Source organism: Drosophila nasuta, chromosome 2L (genome assembly GCF_023558535.2).
Source record: "Drosophila nasuta strain 15112-1781.00 chromosome 2L, ASM2355853v1, whole genome shotgun sequence".
In the NCBI taxonomy this organism is placed as follows: Eukaryota; Metazoa; Arthropoda; class Insecta; order Diptera; family Drosophilidae; genus Drosophila; species Drosophila nasuta.
In genome coordinates this window covers 27,180,131-27,201,550 of record NC_083455.1, presented here as the reverse complement: position 1 = coordinate 27,201,550, position 21,420 = coordinate 27,180,131, and the positions used below count along the sequence as shown (strand labels likewise).

The following is a 21,420-nucleotide window of genomic DNA, read 5'->3' as shown; positions in this document are numbered from 1 at the left end:
AGCAACCAACTAACTTTCTTCTAACTAATTGCTGGCAAAAGTGTAGCAACCTACGAGTATTGTGCCTCCCCTTTTCTGGGGTTAGCCAACATGTCAGCATCAGTTTACAGCAACAACTCATTAAGTGAGTTGCCCCAACCTCCATCACTATCACCATCACGTTTATAACTCGTTTCAAAAGCTGCAAATCGCATTGACTGCACATGCAATTAATTCCAGCTCAATCAACTAGACAGCAACATCAACTTTATTTGCCACTAAAGCAATATTTCAATTATCCTCCAAGCTTAGAAAGCTATTCTTACAAAGGCAGCAAGCACATTAATTGGTTTAGAAGCTTTCAAGAGCATTTATATTATATGAAATACTTTTTGAAATATATTGAAGCTTTAAAGCTAATTTATAGTATATCAAATACATTTTCATTTCGTTAATTGCTCAATTCTCAACTTTACTTTCGACTAAAGCAATATTTAAAAAATCCTCCAAGCTTAGAAAGATATTCTTACAAAGGCAGCAAACACCTTAATTGGGTTAGAAGCTTCAAAGCTCATGTATAGTATATAAAATAGATTTTTTGCATTAATTGCTAAATTCCCAACTGTATTAGCCACCAAAGGAATACCTCATTTATGCTTAAAGCTTAGGAATCTATCCTTACAAAACCAGGAAGCACATTAATTGATAACGAAGCTTTATAGGTCATGTAACATACAGCATATAAATACTTTTTAATTACATTGATAACTCTACTTTCTACCTTATTTTCCACCAAAGAAATTGTAAAATTATGCTTCAAGCCTGAAAAGCTATTTAGGAATTATATTAGGAATTCAATAAAGCACATTAATTCAAGTATAAGCTTTAAAGCTCTTTTACAGTATATCAAATATATTTTGCTTTGATTACTTTAATTTTAACTTTACTTTAGAAAACTATTTCTATATGCAGGTAGTTCATTAATTTGTGAGCTTTAAAGCTCATTTGCTACTTTATTTACGAAGCACATTACTAAAAGTGTTTTGCTGGCTTTAAGCTTAATTTGCTTATCTACAAATCTCAATTAACTTAAATCTGAAGATTCAACTCTATAGCAAATAATACAATGGAAGTCGCCAACAAATTTTATATCTTCTTTTATACTTGAGAATAATATTCTTCCTAAGCCTTTGCTTAGCTATTAAAGAGCATTATAATTTCAACAAGCCTGCCATAAATAAAGTACACGGATAATCTATTAAATATGTATTTTTAAGCCCCAGATAGTTTGCTGTCTCCGTCCAGATTAATCAACTATCTAAGTGTCAACAGCAGCTAGTGTCGTTTGGGTGGTAAACACATAATGGACCTGGCCCCAAAGCATTTTGGGTATAGCATTCATGATGTATTTTTGATTGCAGCTGTTTGAAGCAACAAAAAAAGAAGATGAGTAGAGTCGAAGAAGAGAAAAAAACAGCTAAAAATATGTACAACAATCACAATCAGCAAAATTGTGAGGGCGACACGAAAACAAAACGCAGATGAAATGCCAAAATACACTTACAAACAGACATAAAGACAGACAGACGGACGAAGCATCATAACCTGTAGCTTCAGGGGCAACACACATACACAGAGCAGAACGTTTCGTGCTGAACCCAACGAACCCCAAGCGAGTCCCCAACTCCAGTTGCAGATAAAATGCTAACGGTCTTCTGCCCGCAACGCAACACAGCAAAAACAACAACAACAACGATGTCGACAACGACAAAAAAAAGGAAGGGAAAGAGAAAGTTCACACCGAAATTGAAACCCAACAAACTGAAGCCCCCCCATCGCATCGCGCATCCCGGCGAGAAATCTGTGTAGCATAATCTGAGGCGCAAAATGAAGATGACAATAAATTCGATTCGATTTCGCTTTGATTTAGTTTTGGGGAATATCATCATCCATGGATTACCGAGCGAGCACTGTTCCCTCTGCTCCCGAGGATGATGATGATGATGATGATGGCAACGATTGTCGCCTTATGGACAAAATGAAAGCAAAGCAAACACAAATAGATAACAGACAACAAATAAAAGCCAAAAGCAAAATGAAATGAAAATAAGACAAAGCAAATTCACGCACATGGCGTGAAGAAGTTGGTGACCCCCAAAGGGAAAGAAGCAGGGAAGCAGAGCAGCAGGGCAAAGGTCTCGCGGGGTCCGCGTTGCCAGTATCCATTGCCAGGATACACAATCACATTCACATTCACAATTCCCACCAAATCCCGCCCAGCTTATGCTGGCTTTCAAATTTTGATTGAAAAAATCACACAGAACATTTTAGTGTGCCAAAACTAAGAACACACATTTCCCCTCATTCACCCCCGCCACAAAAAGAAGAAAAAAAACCAATAACAAGCATTCCTTCCCCCCATTCGAAATGGGCGACAAATAGCGAAATGTTGCCACAGATTGCCATAATGACAGACGTACGGACAGACGTCAATTCCTATTTAATAATTCAGTCTGTTTGCCGATATTTTGATTTCGGCTCAATCACTTGGCCAACGCAAACGAAAACGCCAACGCCAAGAGCAAGCGTAATAGCTTTTGGAATTCCTTCATTTCTTCATCCTTGAGAATGTTTTGATTTGGATTCTAAGGCGATAAGCAGCTTTTGGAAACTCTATTAATATCTCGAGGCGAGAAAGCAACAATATTGTGAATTCTTATTAAAGTAAAACTTCAAATTGATTGACTGGCTGTCTAAGTGATGGGCTATTAATAAAATGTCAAAATAATATATAAAGCACCAAAATATCAAAACATATTGTATTCAAAATTCAAATAGATCTCATAGAATAAAACTCACATCTTTTAGATACGTATCTCATGCGTTAAATAAACCAAGCAATCTATTAAATTCTCGCTGCTACAAAACTGAAGCATAAGCTCGAAAGCTCGCTGCTACGCTGAAAACTTTTAGCTCTCAAAAGCTTGCTTGGTGTGAAACATGGCTAGCGCAACTTTAGTACAGTTTACAGCTTAGCCAAGACATGCACCATTTAGCTCATTTTAGATCTTATTTCGACTGTTGAAAATAACTTAATTTGAATAACTTTTGTGTTAATGAATAACAATAAGCAGTTAATATTGCAAGTCAGCATTATGTGTAAAGAAATGGATGACAACTTAAGAATTTAAACAAATATATTCAGGAAATTTACTCAATATTCTTAATACATTAGCAATAATATTATTTATTAGATACTTAGATACTCATTGGGTGCGATTACCAACAACCACAATTCCTATTTGTCACTTGTAACGCCAATAAATCAAAGATTAAGTTACGCTTTATGTAAACGATACTCAAATCAAGTTACCGCAAAACGCAGCAGGGTCTTATAAATTAATCGAATTAAATTGAATTTATAAATGCCAATAGGTCACTGTTCTTGATCGGAAAAACATTTCCAAGTTGAGAACAAAGCTGGAAAATCAAGATTTTAATAAGCGGAACATTTGGGAGAAAACACAAAACGACTTTGGGATACACTGACAATCAAGTATAATCCTAAACCATATTTACAACATCATGAAAGCTTATTTTAGCATCAATTTAAAGCGTGTGTACCAAAACCTGTTCAAACCAAACTTCTCGTATTACTAATAACATGGAATTAGTCGTCTGGCGCTTATCAATTAATTTATTGTTTACACGTTTCGTATTTGTGAATCAACTAGAGTTGTATTTGAGCAAACAACTGTTCAATTGATCCGCCCATGTTTTCCGCATGTTTCTTCAAATAGTTCTCTCTCATACATTTGTTATGCGATCGCACTTGTTTCTTCGTTTGCCATTTTAACTAATTTTTTTTTTATTGCAGCTAAACTTGCTTGAGCCTTTCATCGCGAGCCTGAGCTGAGCACCGAGGTTAAATTTAATCGCCAGCTGTAAAATTAATTCCAACTAGTAATTAAAAACGCTAAACAGTCCAGGTCTGGCAACACAGCAGCCGCAGTAGTTGCGCCCACAGCGCTGGATAAAAATTATTTTTTTTGCAGTCTCGTGGAACACTTCAAATGATTCGGTAGCAAAACTCCAATTTGAAATCTGAAACCCAAACTGATAAAATCGGAATAAAAACCCTCTTTCGAATCAATTGTTCACAACTCAATTTGCGAAAGGCAGTTTCGAATTTATTGGTTAGTAAATTGTTGATTTTAAGATTGGAATACTGTTGTTAAGTACAACAGAATGTACTTAATGAAATAAAAGAGTGGTTTTATAAGAGTTTTAGTTGTTAACAGAAGATCATGAAATCTACAAAAAAGTTTAGAAAAGTTTAAACATCTTTATTAGCACGACTCTTGATTTTAAAATTGGATTACTGTTGTTAAGTGCAACAGAAAATAAAAAATAAGAGAGTGCTTTTATAAGAGTTTTCAGTTGATAAGAAGACTATGAAATCTACAAAAAAGTTTAGAAAAGTTTAAACATCTTTGAAAGCACGACTGTTGATTTTAAGATTGGAATACTGTTGTTAAGTACAAAAGAATATATGAAATAAAAGAGTGGTTTTATAAGAGTTTTTAGTTGATAACAGAAGACCATGAAATCTACAAAAAAGTTTAGAAAAGTTTAAACATCTTTGATAGCACGAAATAGATGATTCAATTCATGTGATCATCACACAGCATAATGATAACCAAAGGTTTTCAGATTATTCAGTTCAACACCCGAGAACATTTTTTGGCGTCATCACATTTGCACCCAAAAAGTTTCCGAAATTCAAGTACGCCAAATGATAAACCTATGACCTTTCCACATTAGATGCTCACGCGATTCTCTAGCTTTTAATTGAGATTAAAAATATTAAATTCAACATTTCAGAGAACTCTAAAAGTTGTTTATTGTATAATATATAGCATGAAAATATTTTATTTAAATAAACAGGCAAGAGGTTACTTAATGCACTCGCATATTACGCAGCTCAGGTGAGTTATGTTGGCCATAAAACACCTTTTACGAAATGATCTCAACATGTCTTTAATAGGCACTTAATAAACGACTCTTTTGAGGAACAAGTTATTCAAGGATTACAATGAAGAGGTCACCGGAATATTATGCGCCCCAAATTCGCTTCGCGAATCTCCGCTATGAGGTAGTGGATAAATCGAAAGGTAAGTGAACTGTTGTGCATCAATTACAAATCCATTAAAGATCGTAACATTTGCCAAAAACGTGACTAGCATGCGAAAATATTGTAGAATAGAATATAGAATAATAAGTGATAGTTCTTTAGCCTACATTAGAATTATCCCCACGTATTCGTAATTGAATCGTCGTCGTGCTCCTAACTCATCCATAACAAACATGAACACCTCGACACCAGAACGCACTCATTAGACATTTAAACAGACACGAAAAGTGCCCTCATTTGACACTCGATAAGGCAGCCAAGTTTACGCTTCGAGACGTTGAAAAAGTAAAAGTGATGCGAACAAATTCTCAAACGGAAACCCTGTTTATAGTAAATGATATCTATCTCCCTCTTTCTCTCTCTCTATCTCCCTCTTTGTCTGTAGGCTATAAATCACAATGTGTGTGCTCTAATTTATCGGGTGAACACACATTAAACTTGTTTATATTACCCGTTTACAAAAGTTTTTAATGAATTCTCAAAAAATAGAAATACAAGGCTTGCAAGCTAAAAATACTTGACAGTGTTGTAAAGGAAGCAATTAATTGGGCTACGAGGTTTTGACCTTTGCAGATGTATTATCTGCTGTATTATTTTAAATTTTAATTAAAGTAAAGTTAATGCTTCTACACAAAATCTTATTAAGATTCCATTCTTATGTTGTAGAGAATCTTTTGATTATCTAACTTTTGAAAAATACTGTCAAGTGTTGTAAAGGGTTTTAGTTCTTAGGATAGAGGTTTGCAGATATTATCTTTCGTAAGGCAGTAAAGTTAGGCTTCTAAACAAAATCTTATTCAAATTTCATTCATAATTAAATAGAAGATTTTGATTGGCAGTGTTGTAAAGGTCTTTTAGGTTTTAGGATTGACCTTTGCAGATATTATCTCTGGTATTATTTTAATTAAAATTAAAGTGGTAAAGTTATTTCTATTCGAATTCCACACATATAAAACATTTGATATTCTAATTTTTAATTGGCTTTTCAAAATGTTTGTCAGTTTGTCATTATCAGATCATTCGTCAAAGCTACTGAATTAAATCATTAAACGGTTTGCCTTGCCGAGCCCCTGAATTGTGTTCACTCAGCTGTCTAGCTGCTGTCCTCTAGCATGTTTAGTTTCCATATTATATAGCCACTATATTCACTATAAATCATTAAACAAAATGAACAAATTGTTGCGGATTGTATTCTCAGAAGATGCTCATGACTATAATGAATGATAATAAGTTCGCAAGTTGTGCAAGTTCAACTTGAAATAAGTGAGCAAAAAAAAAAAACTAAGTGAAACTGTGTGATCTGTCAGATTTGTGGTTTGTGATTTTTTTATGGGATTGATATACAGTTCAATGGATTGTTATACAGTTGTGTGTTGAAATCGCGAGTTCACTCAACTGTAACTGACAATCGTGACGACATTTCGCTTCGCTTTTTGAACGCTTCCAGCGCTCCCCCGCAGCCGAAAGCCGGCTAAAATAGCAGTAAGAGACAAGAAAGAGAGAGAGAGAGAGAGAGAGAGAGAGAGAGAGGTGCCGAGTATCATATTTATTGTGGCTAACAGCCGCATCCAAAGCCAAAGCCTGTTAGTATCGCAGTTGTTGCGTTGTTTGATTACTATGCAAAGAAGGCCAGCCGGTTGTTGTCTCGTTGTTGTTTTGGGAAGTCGAAAACATTTGTTGTTGCTTCGCTCTCTCTCTCTCTCACTCTGTCTCTGTCTCTGTCTACTTCTGCAGTGTTCGATGCTCGCTGTTCGGTGTTCGGTTTCAATGTCAATGTCAAAAGCGTTTCCGATCGCATGTTTGTATCAAGCACGCAGTGAAATTTGCCGCCTTTACTCCGAGTTGTGGCTGCTATGCTTTTAGTAGTGTTTATATTTAATAAGCCACACACACGCATGCACAACTTTATATATAGCAAATTTTGAGCAATTTGAAATATGCAATCAATCATATTCAGCTGGCAACACTTTTCCTATTTTAATAATTTTTTGAAATTAAACTCAATTATCAATCGATCTTCAATATTTCCCAGCATTTACCACTTAATTCTAGACTTTTATTAACTGCTAAATCACACTTAATCGGCAGCAATTATTAACATATAAAACACTAATAAATATTCCTGAACTAAACAACTTTTTAAGTACCTAGTTTCTAGAGCAATTCATCCAGAACTTTCTGCAACTAAAGTTGAAAAGTTAATCTACGAGTAAAAGAGCAGTTTTATGCGGTATTAATTTTAAAACATACCAAATGTAAATACCGCAAAAATACAGAAAATATCACAATAACGGCCTACAAAAATACTAAAATGCACAAAATATTGCATTTAGTATATTGAAATATTAGTACAATCAAAATATACCATAAATTTAAAAATATACTAGATTGTCAGACAAAGAAAGTTTCAGCACAAAGATAAATACTCTTTTGAAAACTATCCAAGTACCCTAAGAAGTTCCAGTTACATATCCAATTTAAAACTTAAACTAAACGAACAGTTCAAAGTGCTAGGCAAAGGGTCGATTAAAGTTCATTGAGCAACCAAGCTTTCACATTATGAAAATTCAATATTCGTACTCGCAAAGAGCTGCGCATAATAAATTCCATTATGTAGGACTCGGAATATTCGTTTTGGCATTATCTATCAAAGGGTTGAGTATATTAAACATTTAATTATGTTCTCTTGTTCGCTGTGATGTTGATAAGATAACTCGAAATTAATATAATGGAAGCAGACAAACACACACACTCACATACTTGGAGATAAGATCGTATAATAAATTAGCTGACAATATTTGAGCGTCATTCGAAAGCCATTAGCTTTATTAATCAGATTCATGATGATAAACTCAACTCTCTAGCTTGTTGCTGCTGCTGCTGCTCATCAATTGGTCTTTGAAGCGCACTAATATGCAATCAATATCTAAACACCCGGATTAACTTGATCTATCGAGTGTGTCCAAGGGTCGTCTGTGCAGCTAATTGTAAATCTTAAATGCACAATTAATGCAGCTGATTCAGAATGGGAATCGTGCAAAGGCAAAGGTTCATTCGGGACTGCGATCAATTAAATTAAATTGCTGATCGATTCTCTGGTTAACCGGAATAATAAATGTATCGAAATCGTTTCAGAATGTTGTTGCAGGCATTTGAAAATTGACACGGTCACCACATATTGCATATAAGGAAAATACAACCGAAGCAGTTCTATAAATGTCAAACGGGAATTTGAAAGCATGTTTGAAAATAAAGTATTTATTATTATACCCGCTACCCATAAAGTAGCAGGGTATTATAACTTTGTGCCTGCAGAAAATGTTTATAAAGTATATATATATATTTCTGATCAGCCGTATAAACACCTAAATCTCAGTGACAATCTGGTATTTTTGCACTCGATGGTATATTTCTAAAGTAGTACCTTAATGATGTACCAAATACAGCCTTTAGTATATTTTTTGGTATTTTAATCCATGGTATATTTTGAATGTAGTACTTAATTAATATACCAAACATATCTTTTAGTTTGTTTTTAGTATTTTTGTGGTTTATAAATTTGGTATTTTTTAAAATGAATACCGCACCGTCTTCTTTTACTCAAAATGGCTATCGGGTATCTCAAAGTCGAGTACACTCGACTGTAACTTTCTTATCTATTATATTTGACGCGAAAATCAAACATTTTTATTGAAAATAATAGCTAGAATCATTAAGGAAATTATTATCAATGCAAAAATTAAATATTTTATTCAAAAATAATAGCTTGACTTAATATGAAAATGATCTAATGAGAGTATCGCTCATTGGGCAATTAAAAACTTATTTCTTTGCGTTAATAAAATAAGTAGAGCGGCTGCACAGATAATTGACCATAAAGGGAAATTGTTGATATGTCGTCACAAAGTTGCCAAATGAATTAGTTAATTGCTAACTAGTTGAACTTGTCTGCATTGTTCAATACAATTAACCAAATGAGACAGCGACGGGAGAATTCTAAATACGAGAGAATTACAAGTATAAACAAAAGAAAAACGGGCGCCTAAACATTTCTCTCTCTCTCTCGCTCGCTCGCTGTCTCTCTGTCCCTCTCTCTCGCTCTCATACTCGATTGCAATTTGCGGCTGGGTATTTTTTCATCCATTTTATTCTTTTTATTAATAAACATTAGAAAACAATGAAAGAAACCAGTGAGCGAGCGCAACGGTTCAGTTCTCTCTCTCTCTCGATTCAAAACTGAGATATCCATTCGTTTTATAGAGTACACTTTGAGTACTATATGTTTTATATGCGATATCAGAGAACCCGCCGCAATGCTTCAGAAACTATTTTGCGCGAGTTCCGTTCCGTTGCGACGTCGCGATGTCGACGCTGCTTTGACTGAAAGTCGACCCAGTCAGTCTCAGTTTTTCGACTCAGTCTCGCGCCGCATTTCGAGCGATTCGGAAGTGTGTTTTTTTGTATTTCGAGAAACATAATTTGAAATTGACAAGCCAAAAAACCAAAAAACAGAGACAGAAACTCATATATATTCATTCATATGTATATATATTCGAGTAGTCGCTGCGCGTGTTACAAATCCAAAATATATTTCGCATAATATATGTACCACGATATCTAGAGATACAGACATATGTGTTGTGTGTTCTTCGCTCGACTTTATAAATAACAACAACAAAAAAAACCCTCTGCATCTCGGTTCGTGTTGTTTCGTCAGAAGAATCGAAAGAAACAAGTGTACGACGGTATTGAAAGTAGGAAGTGAATACATATTTTATTGTATTTGTGAATAATTATGAATAAATACATTTAGGCGCATTTTTAGATCGAGTTCAATTGAATTGAATTGAAACGAATTGAATGTTCGTATACGTGTTCGTGTGTGTGTGTGTGTCAAGTGCAAGTGTTTGCTGTTGCCGCTGAGTCGTTCAACAAGTTGCCAAGTTGCTATTAATATGCAAAACTCAATTGAACTATTTGTAACTTTGCTTTCAATTTCGGGTTCTTTCATTTCATTTCTTCTTCTTCTTCTTCGCTGGCTGGCCCCCTTCCATGAAATCATATTGTAGCACTTGTGTGCCACATTCTTTGTAGATCAAAGTTCAGCATTTGCTGGGATACACATGATGATGATGATAATGATGATATTTGCACATATTACGCATACGCCACATGCGCCAGCCAGCCAGATGGCATGGCTCATTGTTTTATCAACCGCAATTAAATTCTCTCACACAGAATAGCGTAGTTTTCATATTCGTTGCGATTTTAATGAGTCTCCTTCTACTGGGCGAAGAAAGCATATTTATTTACATTTTATTAGCTCTAGCGATTATTGTTGCCAAATCGCGTTGATGATGATATCACCCCACATACTCGTAGTCCACACATAGTTCTCCCCCGACAGTCATCATCATGGCCAACATCAACATCAGCATTGTTGTCATTGAGGGCTACAACAATGTGCGGGGACAACAAACAAGCGTCAACATACTCAGAGAGACTCGAGGGCGTGGAAAACTACAATTTGTAATGCAATACTCTCCACTCCGCTCCGCTCCGGTTTGCATACAGTCCAATAGACTATAATATATATGTATATGGTATGAGGGTATATAGACCAGACGTCGCATATACTATAATACCATCCATAGATACATTCTGACATAGACAACGTGCGTGTGCGGGTGGAAAAAAACAGAAGAAAGTGAACTATTTATAGTATTTCAGACGCTTCCCTTTTCTAGCGCTTATCTTTCAGATACAATTTACTTATCGGACGTTGCCAAAATGAGTCAAAAGGTTCTGTGTGTGTGTTCAAGGGTTGGGCTCAGAGCAACCTGTTGCTCCAGCTATTATTTACATTTACGTGTACCTTGGGCAAACAAACAGTTTAGCGGGAATTTTTCTTTTTTTTTTATTGTGATTGCCTTACTAATTGGCAAATTAATATGTGCCCTCTGTACGCTATTTAATTACGACCCTAAGCAATTATTTGCCACTCGACGAAGGGAGAGGAGAAGGAAAAGGGCTACGATCTGTCATCAAAATATCTGACCCAAGACGAACTTGATTAAAATTGTTCACAATAATTGGAAGTGGATTAAATTGAACTATTTAGTGTTCTCAGTTTTATACCTCAGATCATATTCGTTTAAATTCATTGATTTTTATGGTCTACTTGACACAAATTGCCCGCTTGTCGACTTAATTTAAATTTAAATTAGTGTGTTTATTCAACACTTCGAGCCAAGAACTTGTTGCGCAACTTTTGTTTTCAAAAATATGAAAAACTGATTGCGCAGGTTCGTTGATCGCTCCAAAATTGCAAACGCTTACAGAATGCGACTATAAAAGAGAATATTAAAAATATAAAACACGATCGTTTAGAGTTGTAACTGCGCTTTATAGAATATTCACAGGGTAGAAGGGTATTATAACTTGATATGTGGTTTATTTCGAATGTAGTACTATATCAATATACCAAATAGAGATTTTGGTATATATTTAGTATTTTTGTGGTATATAATTTTGGTATATTTCACAATTAATACCACATTGTTTTATAAGAAAAACGTATAAGCAACTGGTATACTTATACTATAATATTGATATGCCAAATACTACCTTTGATATAGTTTCAGTTTAGTTTTAAACCATTGATGTAAGGTATATTTGGAATGTAGTACTATATAAATATACCAAATAGAGATTTTGGTATATATTTAGTATTTTTGTGGTATATAAATTTGGTATATTTCACAATTAATACCACATTGTTTTATAAGAAAAACTTTTGGTATATTTTTCACTTTATAATATATTTGTAGAGCAGTATTATATCGATATACCAAATACAATATATCAATATACCAAATAGAGATTTTGGTAAATATTTAGTATTTTTGTGGTATATAAATTTGCTATATTTCATAATTAATACCGCATTTTTTATAAGAAAAACTTTTGTATAAAATACTGGTATATTTTTCACTTTAAAGTATATTTTTAGTGCAGTATTGATATACCAAATACAACCATTGATATAGTTTTAGTATATTTTTAAAATAAATATCGCACTGTTTTATACGAATTTTTTGTATGAACACTGCAAATATACCATATTTTTAACGTAGTACTGTATAAATATACCAAATATAGCAATTGGTATATATCCCACAGAAGAAAACACTTTCCTACAACTTTCTTAAATGTATTTTTTTGTTGCGATTGTGCAAGCAACTACAAAAGTTGCCAAACTACTTTGTTGCAATGCACTTTGAGAAGCTTCTACTGATAAGATACTTTATTATTTAATGAATATGTAGAATAACAGTTATTACACGATTTGGAGAACTAGCCAACTGATTTTTTGTTATCCAACCGATGACTAAACAAAAGCTCAACACACGTGTCAGCATCTCACTCACTCAGAATATTTCAATCCTATACGTATTCTATTCAGATGAGTGTATTCTCTCCTACAACCTTGACGCTTGATAGAACCACAATGCGATGATTATATTATAATAATGCTCGCACTGAGATTATGATTTGTTTAAGTGCCTCAAGCTAGCTCGTAAAAATCTGTATGATATTAAACACATTTCTTCTCGGCATTCTCTGTCTGTGTTTACACCAACTTCTTCTGTTTATGCCAGCACAAAAAAAAAATGTTGTTTAATCTTTAGTCTTCGGCATCAATCTGCATAGCAAATTTCATAGCCCAAGGCACGATCAAAAAAAGTAATGTTTATTAAATAGATATTACTTTGGATTTTGTAAATATTTTAAATTCATTTCCAACTACAAATTTGAAATTGAAAATTCATTCAATATTAATGGTTGGTTATTTTTCTTCTAACAAAATCTCATTAAATAAATCTGATTAATGGCATAAGTTGTGGAAAATTTCCCAGAAATGCGAAACGCTTTAATAGCGGAAATTCCACAGAAGCCAAAAAAAAAACAACAGAAATTGCCATATAGTATAACATATCTGTTGTTGGCCGAGTTAACTAGAACTTGAAAGTTAATATCGTAAAGATGATGGCCTGTAATTATTTCATAGTGTGGCACAGACAAGTGTCTGGGGACTGTGAGAACAAGTACCTTCAGTTGCGTTGAATGTTATTACAATTTAGTTTAATTGATGGCAAGTGGAACGCTTCCTCCTCCTCCCCTCCCAATATATGTACGTATAACCCTTAACCTGTGGTCAAGTGTTTGCGTTCCCAAGGTTCAAATTGCATTTGATATATTGAACGACCTGCGGTTCAACCCAAGCAGCTGAAGGACAGTGCACATTATTCATTGACAAAGTGAGAACTGGGATAGGCTGTCCTCAATGCAACTCGCACTTATTGTTTCCATCAATGACAGACTTTTGAAAGGCGAGAATACGCGTTATAATCATAATGATAATAACAACCTCTTTGAGCCATTAATTCAATGGTCACGTAGTAATAAAAATATTCTAAAGCCAGTCTCTCTGAGGCTGCGGGAATTTCATTGCGCAAACCTATAGAGAGAGACAACAAACACAAACTGTAAAAAGCAAATGCAAAAAGCTAAAACAAGAAAATGCTAACAGCGGGGTTAGCCAGGTCTACTTCAGATTCACTTTTCGCGTTTTCAACTTCGACGGTCGCAGCAACGAACCGTCGACAATTAAGCGCTACTTAAACAGGTGTTGCTACCTCTTGGCTGCTTGCTGGTTGCAGCAACCGCGACGCCAACAACAACATCAGCAACAACAACAACAACGCACTTGACGGTTCTCTGACTGTATTCTGGCCATTTTCAGCTATTTTTTTAGTTTCGCAATTTGTGCCATTTATTGTCAATGTTTGATTTCTATTTGACAACAATCAACAAATGTCATTATTCTTTGCTCGCTCGCTCAAGTTGTTTGATTCTTTTTTATCTCAAGTCTTTTGTTTTTATCTGATCTTTGCTCTTTGCTGTCTTGTCCAATTCTTCGCCATCTTCAGTGCCGCCTCTTCAGCTTCCTCTTCGATGCGGCAAATGTTTAATTACCTTTACCAAAGTTGCTCAGCTATCGAAGACAGCTCCACTTTGATGATTTATAATAACTACTTCGAGAACAACTCTTCACAATTGATTATATCTTTTATTTCAAGTTGAAATTTATACAAATTATACAACATTTCTTAGTCTCCCCACAAATTCCTTTCATTTAATTTTATAATAAGAATCTATTGTTTCGATCAGAACCAGAATCTTACAAACCCTCACTTCACCGTCGCCCTAAAAATAAAAACCAAGTGCTAAATTCAACAACCTACTTTCTGACGTCAACGCAATGAGTAGAGCTAAAGTAGAGTTTCGATAAATTGAAACTAAATGAATACTACAAAATATGGATATATTAAAAAAGACTTGAAATTATAAATGAGAAGTTCTTCATAGTTTACAAGAAGTTTAACTACACATTATAATTCCATTTAAATTAATCAGAAATCAACAATAATAATTAATATTTAATGCTGAACTTCGATTAATGAAAGTTTAAAAAAATAAATATAAACTTGGAAATACGAAAAATATACCAGAATTTTAAATGAAAAGTTCTTCACTTATAGATATTTATTTATTTTATAATAGCTATGTTAAAAGTTTGTTAAAAAAGACGCCAAATAAAAATATTACAAATATGAAAATACTAGGAAAATACTAGAAATTATTAATGGGAAGTTCTTTACACCTAACGAGAAGTTCAACTCACTACGAAACCTAATTTTAGATATTTAGAGATTACAGTATCGTAGTTCTTTACTTTATATTTTAGTACTCCAATTAAAACAATCATAAATTTACAGAGACAATTAATAATAAAGGTATTCAAAGAATGAACATTACAAAATTTGAAAATACTAGAGAAATACTAGAAGCTTTGCACACTTTAGAGAAGTTCAACTCACAACAAAATCTTTAATTATCTTATTAATAAAGAGTGTAGAATGATACTTTATTATTCCAATTAAGCCAATCATAAATCGAGAATGACAATTAGCGTATCATTAAGCGAGATTACAAACAAATAAACAAAAGCTTAGAAGAGAAGAGAAGTTCAATAGAGTCAAAGTGAATTCGGTGTTTTTCTATCGCCGAGAACAGACTTATCTTTATTTACACTTGATGTTTGTTTGCTAATGTTATTTACAGAATTCATATCATACCCGAGGAATACGCATATCTCTTCTTTATTTGATGTTTTTTTTTTCGTTTCTGGGGCCTCTTTCGGGAAGGTCGTTTGCTGTTATTGCTCTCTAGCTCCCTCTCTTTCTATGGGCCACTTCTTAATATTATTATTTTTTGTTTTATAATTATTATTACGACTCATTGTGGTTGTTGTTTTTCTGTGTTGTTGCTCACGATGACTGTTGATTCACAAGCTTAATGACTAGTTGTGTGTGTGTGATTGTGTGTGATTGTGTGTGCGTCAGTTCTTTTCGCCCAAAAATGTCTACGACCCAGGCTTAAACTTGAAAAATAAAATCAGATTTGTTTTTTTATTCACTCACTCGATTGTTGACTTTTCGGACGTCGCGACGACGCGTTTTGCATTGCCAAATTCCGATTCGATATGCTTGCCCTATTGTCATTGTTGTTATTTAATTTATTGGATGTTGTTTTGCTTTTTTATTCATCGCCCTCGGTAAGCGTCGCAGTCGCTGTCGCTGTCGACGTCGGCGTCGCTGTCTCAGTTGTTGCTTCTTCCGCAGTCGAAGTCGCAGTTAAAGTCGCGTTGTTAGCAACAGCTGTTTCTCTGTCTCAATGCGACTCAATGGTTGAGCACTTTGTGCAATGGTTCAGCAGTTCATGATCTTGGCCAAAAAAGTTTTCGCTCCAATTACAGACAACAAGCTGCGTCATAACTTTAATTTCCCTTTTTCTTGTCTTGTACAATATTTTTAGACGTTGTAATTAAACATTTATGTAAATGTGTTTGCCTTGAATAAGCCACTCAACAACAACAACAACTAATTGCAAGACTATCTTTTCGTTGCTTGTGCAACACACTCAAGTCATAAGCTTAAACAAATGTTTTTTTGCAGTAACCCAAGCGATCAAAAGAAATAAAAACCAAGTATTAAACCAACTTAAGCAACAATTGCTAAACGAACTGAAAAAACGCTACAATTAAATAGAACAATCATAAGAAAAAATATTACGTATGCGCAGCGTAAACAAATAATATCCGAAAAGTAAATAAAACATAAATCGCACAATCATGGACACTAACAAACTGCTAAAGAACGTTTATGGCATCGATATACACTTTGAAGATCTCGTCTATCAGGTTAAAGAGCCTAAGAAAAAAGGTTTGTTTCTCGATTTATGCATAATTAATCTGAATATCTCACTCTTGAAATCTTCAACTGTATCTCATTAACCCACATAGCACATATTTTGTGACTCTACATGAACTTTGTGTTGAACAATTCTTGAAATATATCTTTCATAACATTCATTTCATTGTTGTTCTTACATATGTAGAAAAAAAATCTGTGCTCAAGGGCATTACGGGCACATTCAAGTCCGGCGAACTGACGGCCATCATGGGTCCATCGGGTGCCGGCAAATCTAGTCTTATGAACATTCTCACTGGCCTCACCAAAACCGGCGTCTCGGGCACCATCGAGATCGGCAAAGCACGCAAATTGTGCGCCTACATCATGCAGGACGATCATTTCTATCCATTCTTCACCGTCGAGGAAACAATGCTGCTGGCAGCGGCCCTCAAAATATCCAACAAGTGTGTCAGCCTAAAGGAGAAGCGTGCTTTGGTAAGAGAACAGCTTAGAAAAGCTTTGAAATGCTTTATGAAGTTTTTAATAGTTCAGAATAGCTTTCAAGATCGCGAAAAGTGAAGCCAGTTAAAAATAATTGCAAGACAAAAGCTAAGCGGAAAAAGAGATGGAAATGCATTTGAAAATTAATGAAGAAAAGATTTGAAAAGCATATTGAAGGCTTTTATGTTTAAGCACGAATCAAAGAACTACATTTTAGATGAATTGGAATCATAAACATTATTAAAAACTTCGCAAGGAAAGAGATTAAAGTGCATTTGAAAATTAATGTAAGAAAGATTTTGAAGACTTTAAACAAGACTGAAAACAATTCACCTTAGAAAATTTGCGAGCATAAACAGTAATAACATATCAACACAAAAAAACAATAGCTTCTTGCTTTGAAAGCTCTTTAAAAGAAAACTATCAAAGCCCTTATATTAAATTTGCAGTCTTTTTAAACAAGAAAAATTTTACTTCAATTATTAGAACAAAAGCTTTAATGAACTTGATGGCAACGATTATAAACAGAAATTTTTTATTAATATCTTTTTACACTCCTTTTATATAAAACACTTTTATTTTGAACTTCAATAAATTCAATTATTAGAAATTTACGAAGCTTTAATGAGCTTGATGTAAAAGCTTAAAGGAACTTGTTTAGAATTTTAAACATACAAAAGCTTTGCAAGTAAACTTTAATAAGCTTGGCTTAATTTAAGAAGCTTTTCAATTAAGAACTTAATGCAAGTAAAATGTGAACTAATTTTCCAATTACTATTTAAATTTAATGCATGTAAAATGTGAATCACTTTTCCAATTAATATCTATCAGTATTAGAAGCTTTGGCAGCTTGTGCTAGAAAGAAAAAGAATACGTGTCAAATGTAGTAAAGCACTTTTCTAATTCAAACATTCATCTTTGCAGGTTGATCACTTGTTAAACACATTGAAGCTAACGAAAGCGAAACAAACCAGATGCTCGAAGCTGAGTGGCGGCCAGAAGAAACGTCTATCCATTGCCCTAGAGCTGATAGACAATCCAGCAGTGCTATTTTTAGACGAGCCCACAACGTAAGCAAATGCCACACAGACAGACATGTGTACATACATATAATATATAACAAACCATAAAAACCATATAAAGAGATGATGAATCCAAAACGAAACCAGTTGCGAAAAAAGAAAAAAAAAACGAAACGAACATGTGCTAACCTTGAAATTGAAACCATTCCAACTGCCATTTACTGCTCCACAGCGGACTGGACAGCTCATCTTCCTTTGATACCATACAACTGTTGCGATCGCTGGCGAACGAGGGTCGAACCATTGTGTGCACAATCCATCAGCCATCGACCAACATTTACAATCTGTTCAACCTGATCTACGTGCTCAGCTCGGGTCAATGCACGTACCAGGGCACGCCCCAGAATACGGTGATGTTTCTCAAGACGATCGGACTCGAATGTCCCGCCTATCACAATCCAGCTGACTTCTGTAAGTACATCTTCCCCCTCCGCCCCACCTGACACTCCTCTCACAAAGCAATGTCACTTCATTGTCTCTCATCACAGTGCTGGAGTGTGTGAATGGTGACTTTGAGGATCACACGGCGGCTTTAACCGAATGCGCCAAGGACACGCGCTGGCGATACGATCAGCAGCTGATGCAAGCGGACGACGTTGAGCCACCAACTGAGGCGCAAGTGGCCAAGTTCAATGAATCCCAATCCCAATCCCAATCTCAGTCGCAAGCCCAATCCCCCAGCCAAGGGCAGCAGACGACGTCGCAGCCCAAAGTGCAGCTGCAGACCATGGAGTCGACAAAGGAGCTCATTAAGCACACCTATCCGCCGCCTGAATGGATGCGACTCTGGCTGCTAATTGGACGCTGTCATCTGCAGTTCTTCCGCGATTGGGTAAGATAAGGCACACAGAGAGAACACGTAGGAAAGCTACAGTCGAGTGTGCTCGACTGTAAGATTTCCGTTACTCATAGTGAATAATTGAAATATACCGCATAAATATACAGAAAAATACTGAAAATATACCAAATTCTGCGTTGGGTATATTATTATACTAGATTCAAAATAAATAACCCTATTTAATTTCTAAATATATATACCGAACTCTATATTTGGTATATTAAAATACTATATTCAGAATATACTAAAGAGTACCCAATATACCAGATCAGTCAAAGCAACCGAAGTAGGTGTGCGTTTTTGCCATATAATTTTTAATTTCTAAAAATATACCAAACTCTATATTCGGTATAGTAAAATACTATATTCAGAATATACTAGATCAGTCAAAGCAACCGAAGTGTGCGTTGTTGCCCTACAATTTTTAATTTCTAAAAATATACCAAACTCTATATTTGGTATATTAAAATACCATATTCAGAATATACTATAGAGTACACAATATACCAGATCAGTCAAAGCCACCGAAGTAAATGTGCGTTTTTGTCCTACAATTTTTATCTGATCGCAACCAAATTTTGAAAAATCATATATACTATTCTTACGCTTACTATTCGATTTTCTTTAATTTGCGGAAGCGAAATCGGGACCCAAAAGTTTTGTCAAAATTTCTTATTCATGTTTCGCCAATCTGGGAATAAAGTTCTTTATAATAAAAAACATTCAAAATACATTTCAAAATCTAACCAAAAGCGCAAAATCTGAAAGCAATACCAAAATTCTTGTTTGTTTTCGGCCCATATTAAAATGACAACATTCTCGATTGCAAATTGTGTTCTAAATTTGAACATAAAATTTAAACGAGTGCACAAAATCTAAAACTTGACTATAAATTTGTTCCTAAAAAAGAAAAATAAATATAAATATGCATATGCATATATTTATTTTTAATTTCAATGCTTACGAACCGGTTCATAGAAACATACATTATTTATGTTAGTTATTTAATTTAAATACTCAAGTCTCATTTTTAGAACCTCATTAACATTTCAAATATTTCCTTTCTGTTTTCCTGACAGACCTTGACCTATCTGAAGCTGGGCATGCACATTCTCAGTGCTGTGATGATCGGACTCTTCTTTGGCGATTCGGGCATCAATGCGACCAAACAAATCTCTAATGTGGGCATGATCATGATACACTGTGTTTATCTCTGGTACACGACTATAATGCCTGGAATCTTGCGCTGTAAGCGGATTGAAATCTTTCTATAGCTGCCTCTCTTTGCTTAGCTGTTGCTGATTGATTGCAGATCCATTGGAGATTGAGATCATCAAGAAGGAAACGTTCAACAATTGGTATAAACTAAGAACCTACTATGTGGCCACAATGATAACATCAACACCAGTGCATGTAAGTATTCCCAGAGAAAATTGCTCACCAACTACAAAGCTAATCTATTCCCTCCTCTACTCTCAGATCATCTTCTCCACGGTCTATATAACAATTGGATATATGATGACTGATCAGCCAGTGGAAATGGATCGATTTGTCAAGTATCTGCTGTCTGCGGTTGTGGTAACAATATGCGCCGATGGCTTGGGTGTTTTCCTCGGCACTATTCTGAATCCAGTGGTAAGTATAATCCCAACTAAACTATAGTGCAATATAATTAATTTAATTCTTTCTCTCTTTCTTAGAATGGCACATTTGTTGGCGCCGTGTCTACGTGCTTTATGCTCATGTTCTCGGGTTTCCTCATCCTTCTGACCCACATACCAAAAGCCTTGCATTTTATTGCCGCCCTCTCACCACTGCGCTATGCCTTGGAGAATATGGTAATCGCGTTGTATGGCAACCATCGTGACAAGTTGGTCTGCCCCTCCGAGGAGTTCTACTGTCATTTCAAGTAAGCTTCCATTTATATCGAAACTGGAAATATAAGTTTTTAATCGCTATTCTATTTACAGAAATGCCATCACAGTGCTGCGACAGTTTGGCATGGAACACAGCGATTTTGGCTACAACATCATGATGATTCTGGCCCAAATAGTTCTATTCAAGATCTTGGCGTACTTCACGCTCAAGCGTAAAGTCAAGTCGGGTTAATTTGGTGCTTCACTTGCGGGGAATTGCCAAGCACACGAGTATTTGAGCTTAATATAAATTGAATGTGATTTTATGTTACTTATCGCTTAGTGAACTTATCAAGTGAACTATATTTTACATCGGCGTGTGATACTTTAACTAATGCTAAATGTGGCATACACATATTGTAGACATAGCGAATATACAAATATGTAGTTTTTATACGGTTATACACTTTCATATGCATGTACATACATTTATAGGACTATACATAATGTATATATGTCATTTGGCTAGTTTTTGTCTTATTGTTTTAACTAGATTTTAGTAAGAATTTTTATGTGCGTACGAATAAAATGGAAATGTTATAAAAACTGAGTTTTCTTTTATTTAACGTTATGAACAGATTCAAATTTTGCG

The 21,420-nt window shown here is 34.8% G+C and overlaps 1 protein-coding gene across 5 annotated transcripts; it reads left to right on the top strand.

Moving 5' to 3' along the window:
• Positions 1-4,040: 4,040 nt before the first annotated feature.
• On the top strand, positions 4,041-21,374 carry LOC132794821 (ATP-binding cassette sub-family G member 1). 5 transcript variants are annotated; one of them, XM_060805083.1, is made up of 12 exons: positions 4,041-4,175; positions 4,927-4,967; positions 5,027-5,153; positions 16,697-16,986; positions 17,917-18,062; positions 18,247-18,485; positions 18,563-18,906; positions 19,992-20,160; positions 20,225-20,325; positions 20,392-20,547; positions 20,613-20,821; positions 20,883-21,374. In XM_060805083.1, exons 3-12 carry the CDS (start codon positions 5,075-5,077, stop codon positions 21,019-21,021), a joined length of 1,872 nt encoding a protein of 623 aa, XP_060661066.1. In that variant the 5' UTR covers positions 4,041-4,175; positions 4,927-4,967; positions 5,027-5,074; the 3' UTR covers positions 21,022-21,374. The 5 variants fall into 5 exon arrangements, with proteins under 5 accessions (XP_060661066.1, XP_060661076.1, XP_060661060.1 ...); XM_060805093.1 differs by lacking the exon at positions 4,041-4,175 and having other exon boundaries at positions 4,919-4,967; XM_060805077.1 differs by lacking the exons at positions 4,041-4,175; positions 4,927-4,967; positions 5,027-5,153 and adding exons at positions 9,612-9,910; positions 16,255-16,521.
• The last annotated feature ends 46 nt before the right edge of the window (positions 21,375-21,420 follow it).

Coding starts and splice junctions, on each gene's coding strand:
- LOC132794821 (XM_060805077.1), top strand. CDS start 16,431: ATGGACACTAACAAACTGCTAAAGAACGTTTATGGCATCGATATACAC. Junction 18,063..18,246: donor TTTTTAGACGAGCCCACAAC/GTAAGCAAATGC, acceptor ACTGCTCCACAG/CGGACTGGACAGCTCATCTT. Junction 20,326..20,391: donor TAACATCAACACCAGTGCAT/GTAAGTATTCCC, acceptor CTCTACTCTCAG/ATCATCTTCTCCACGGTCTA.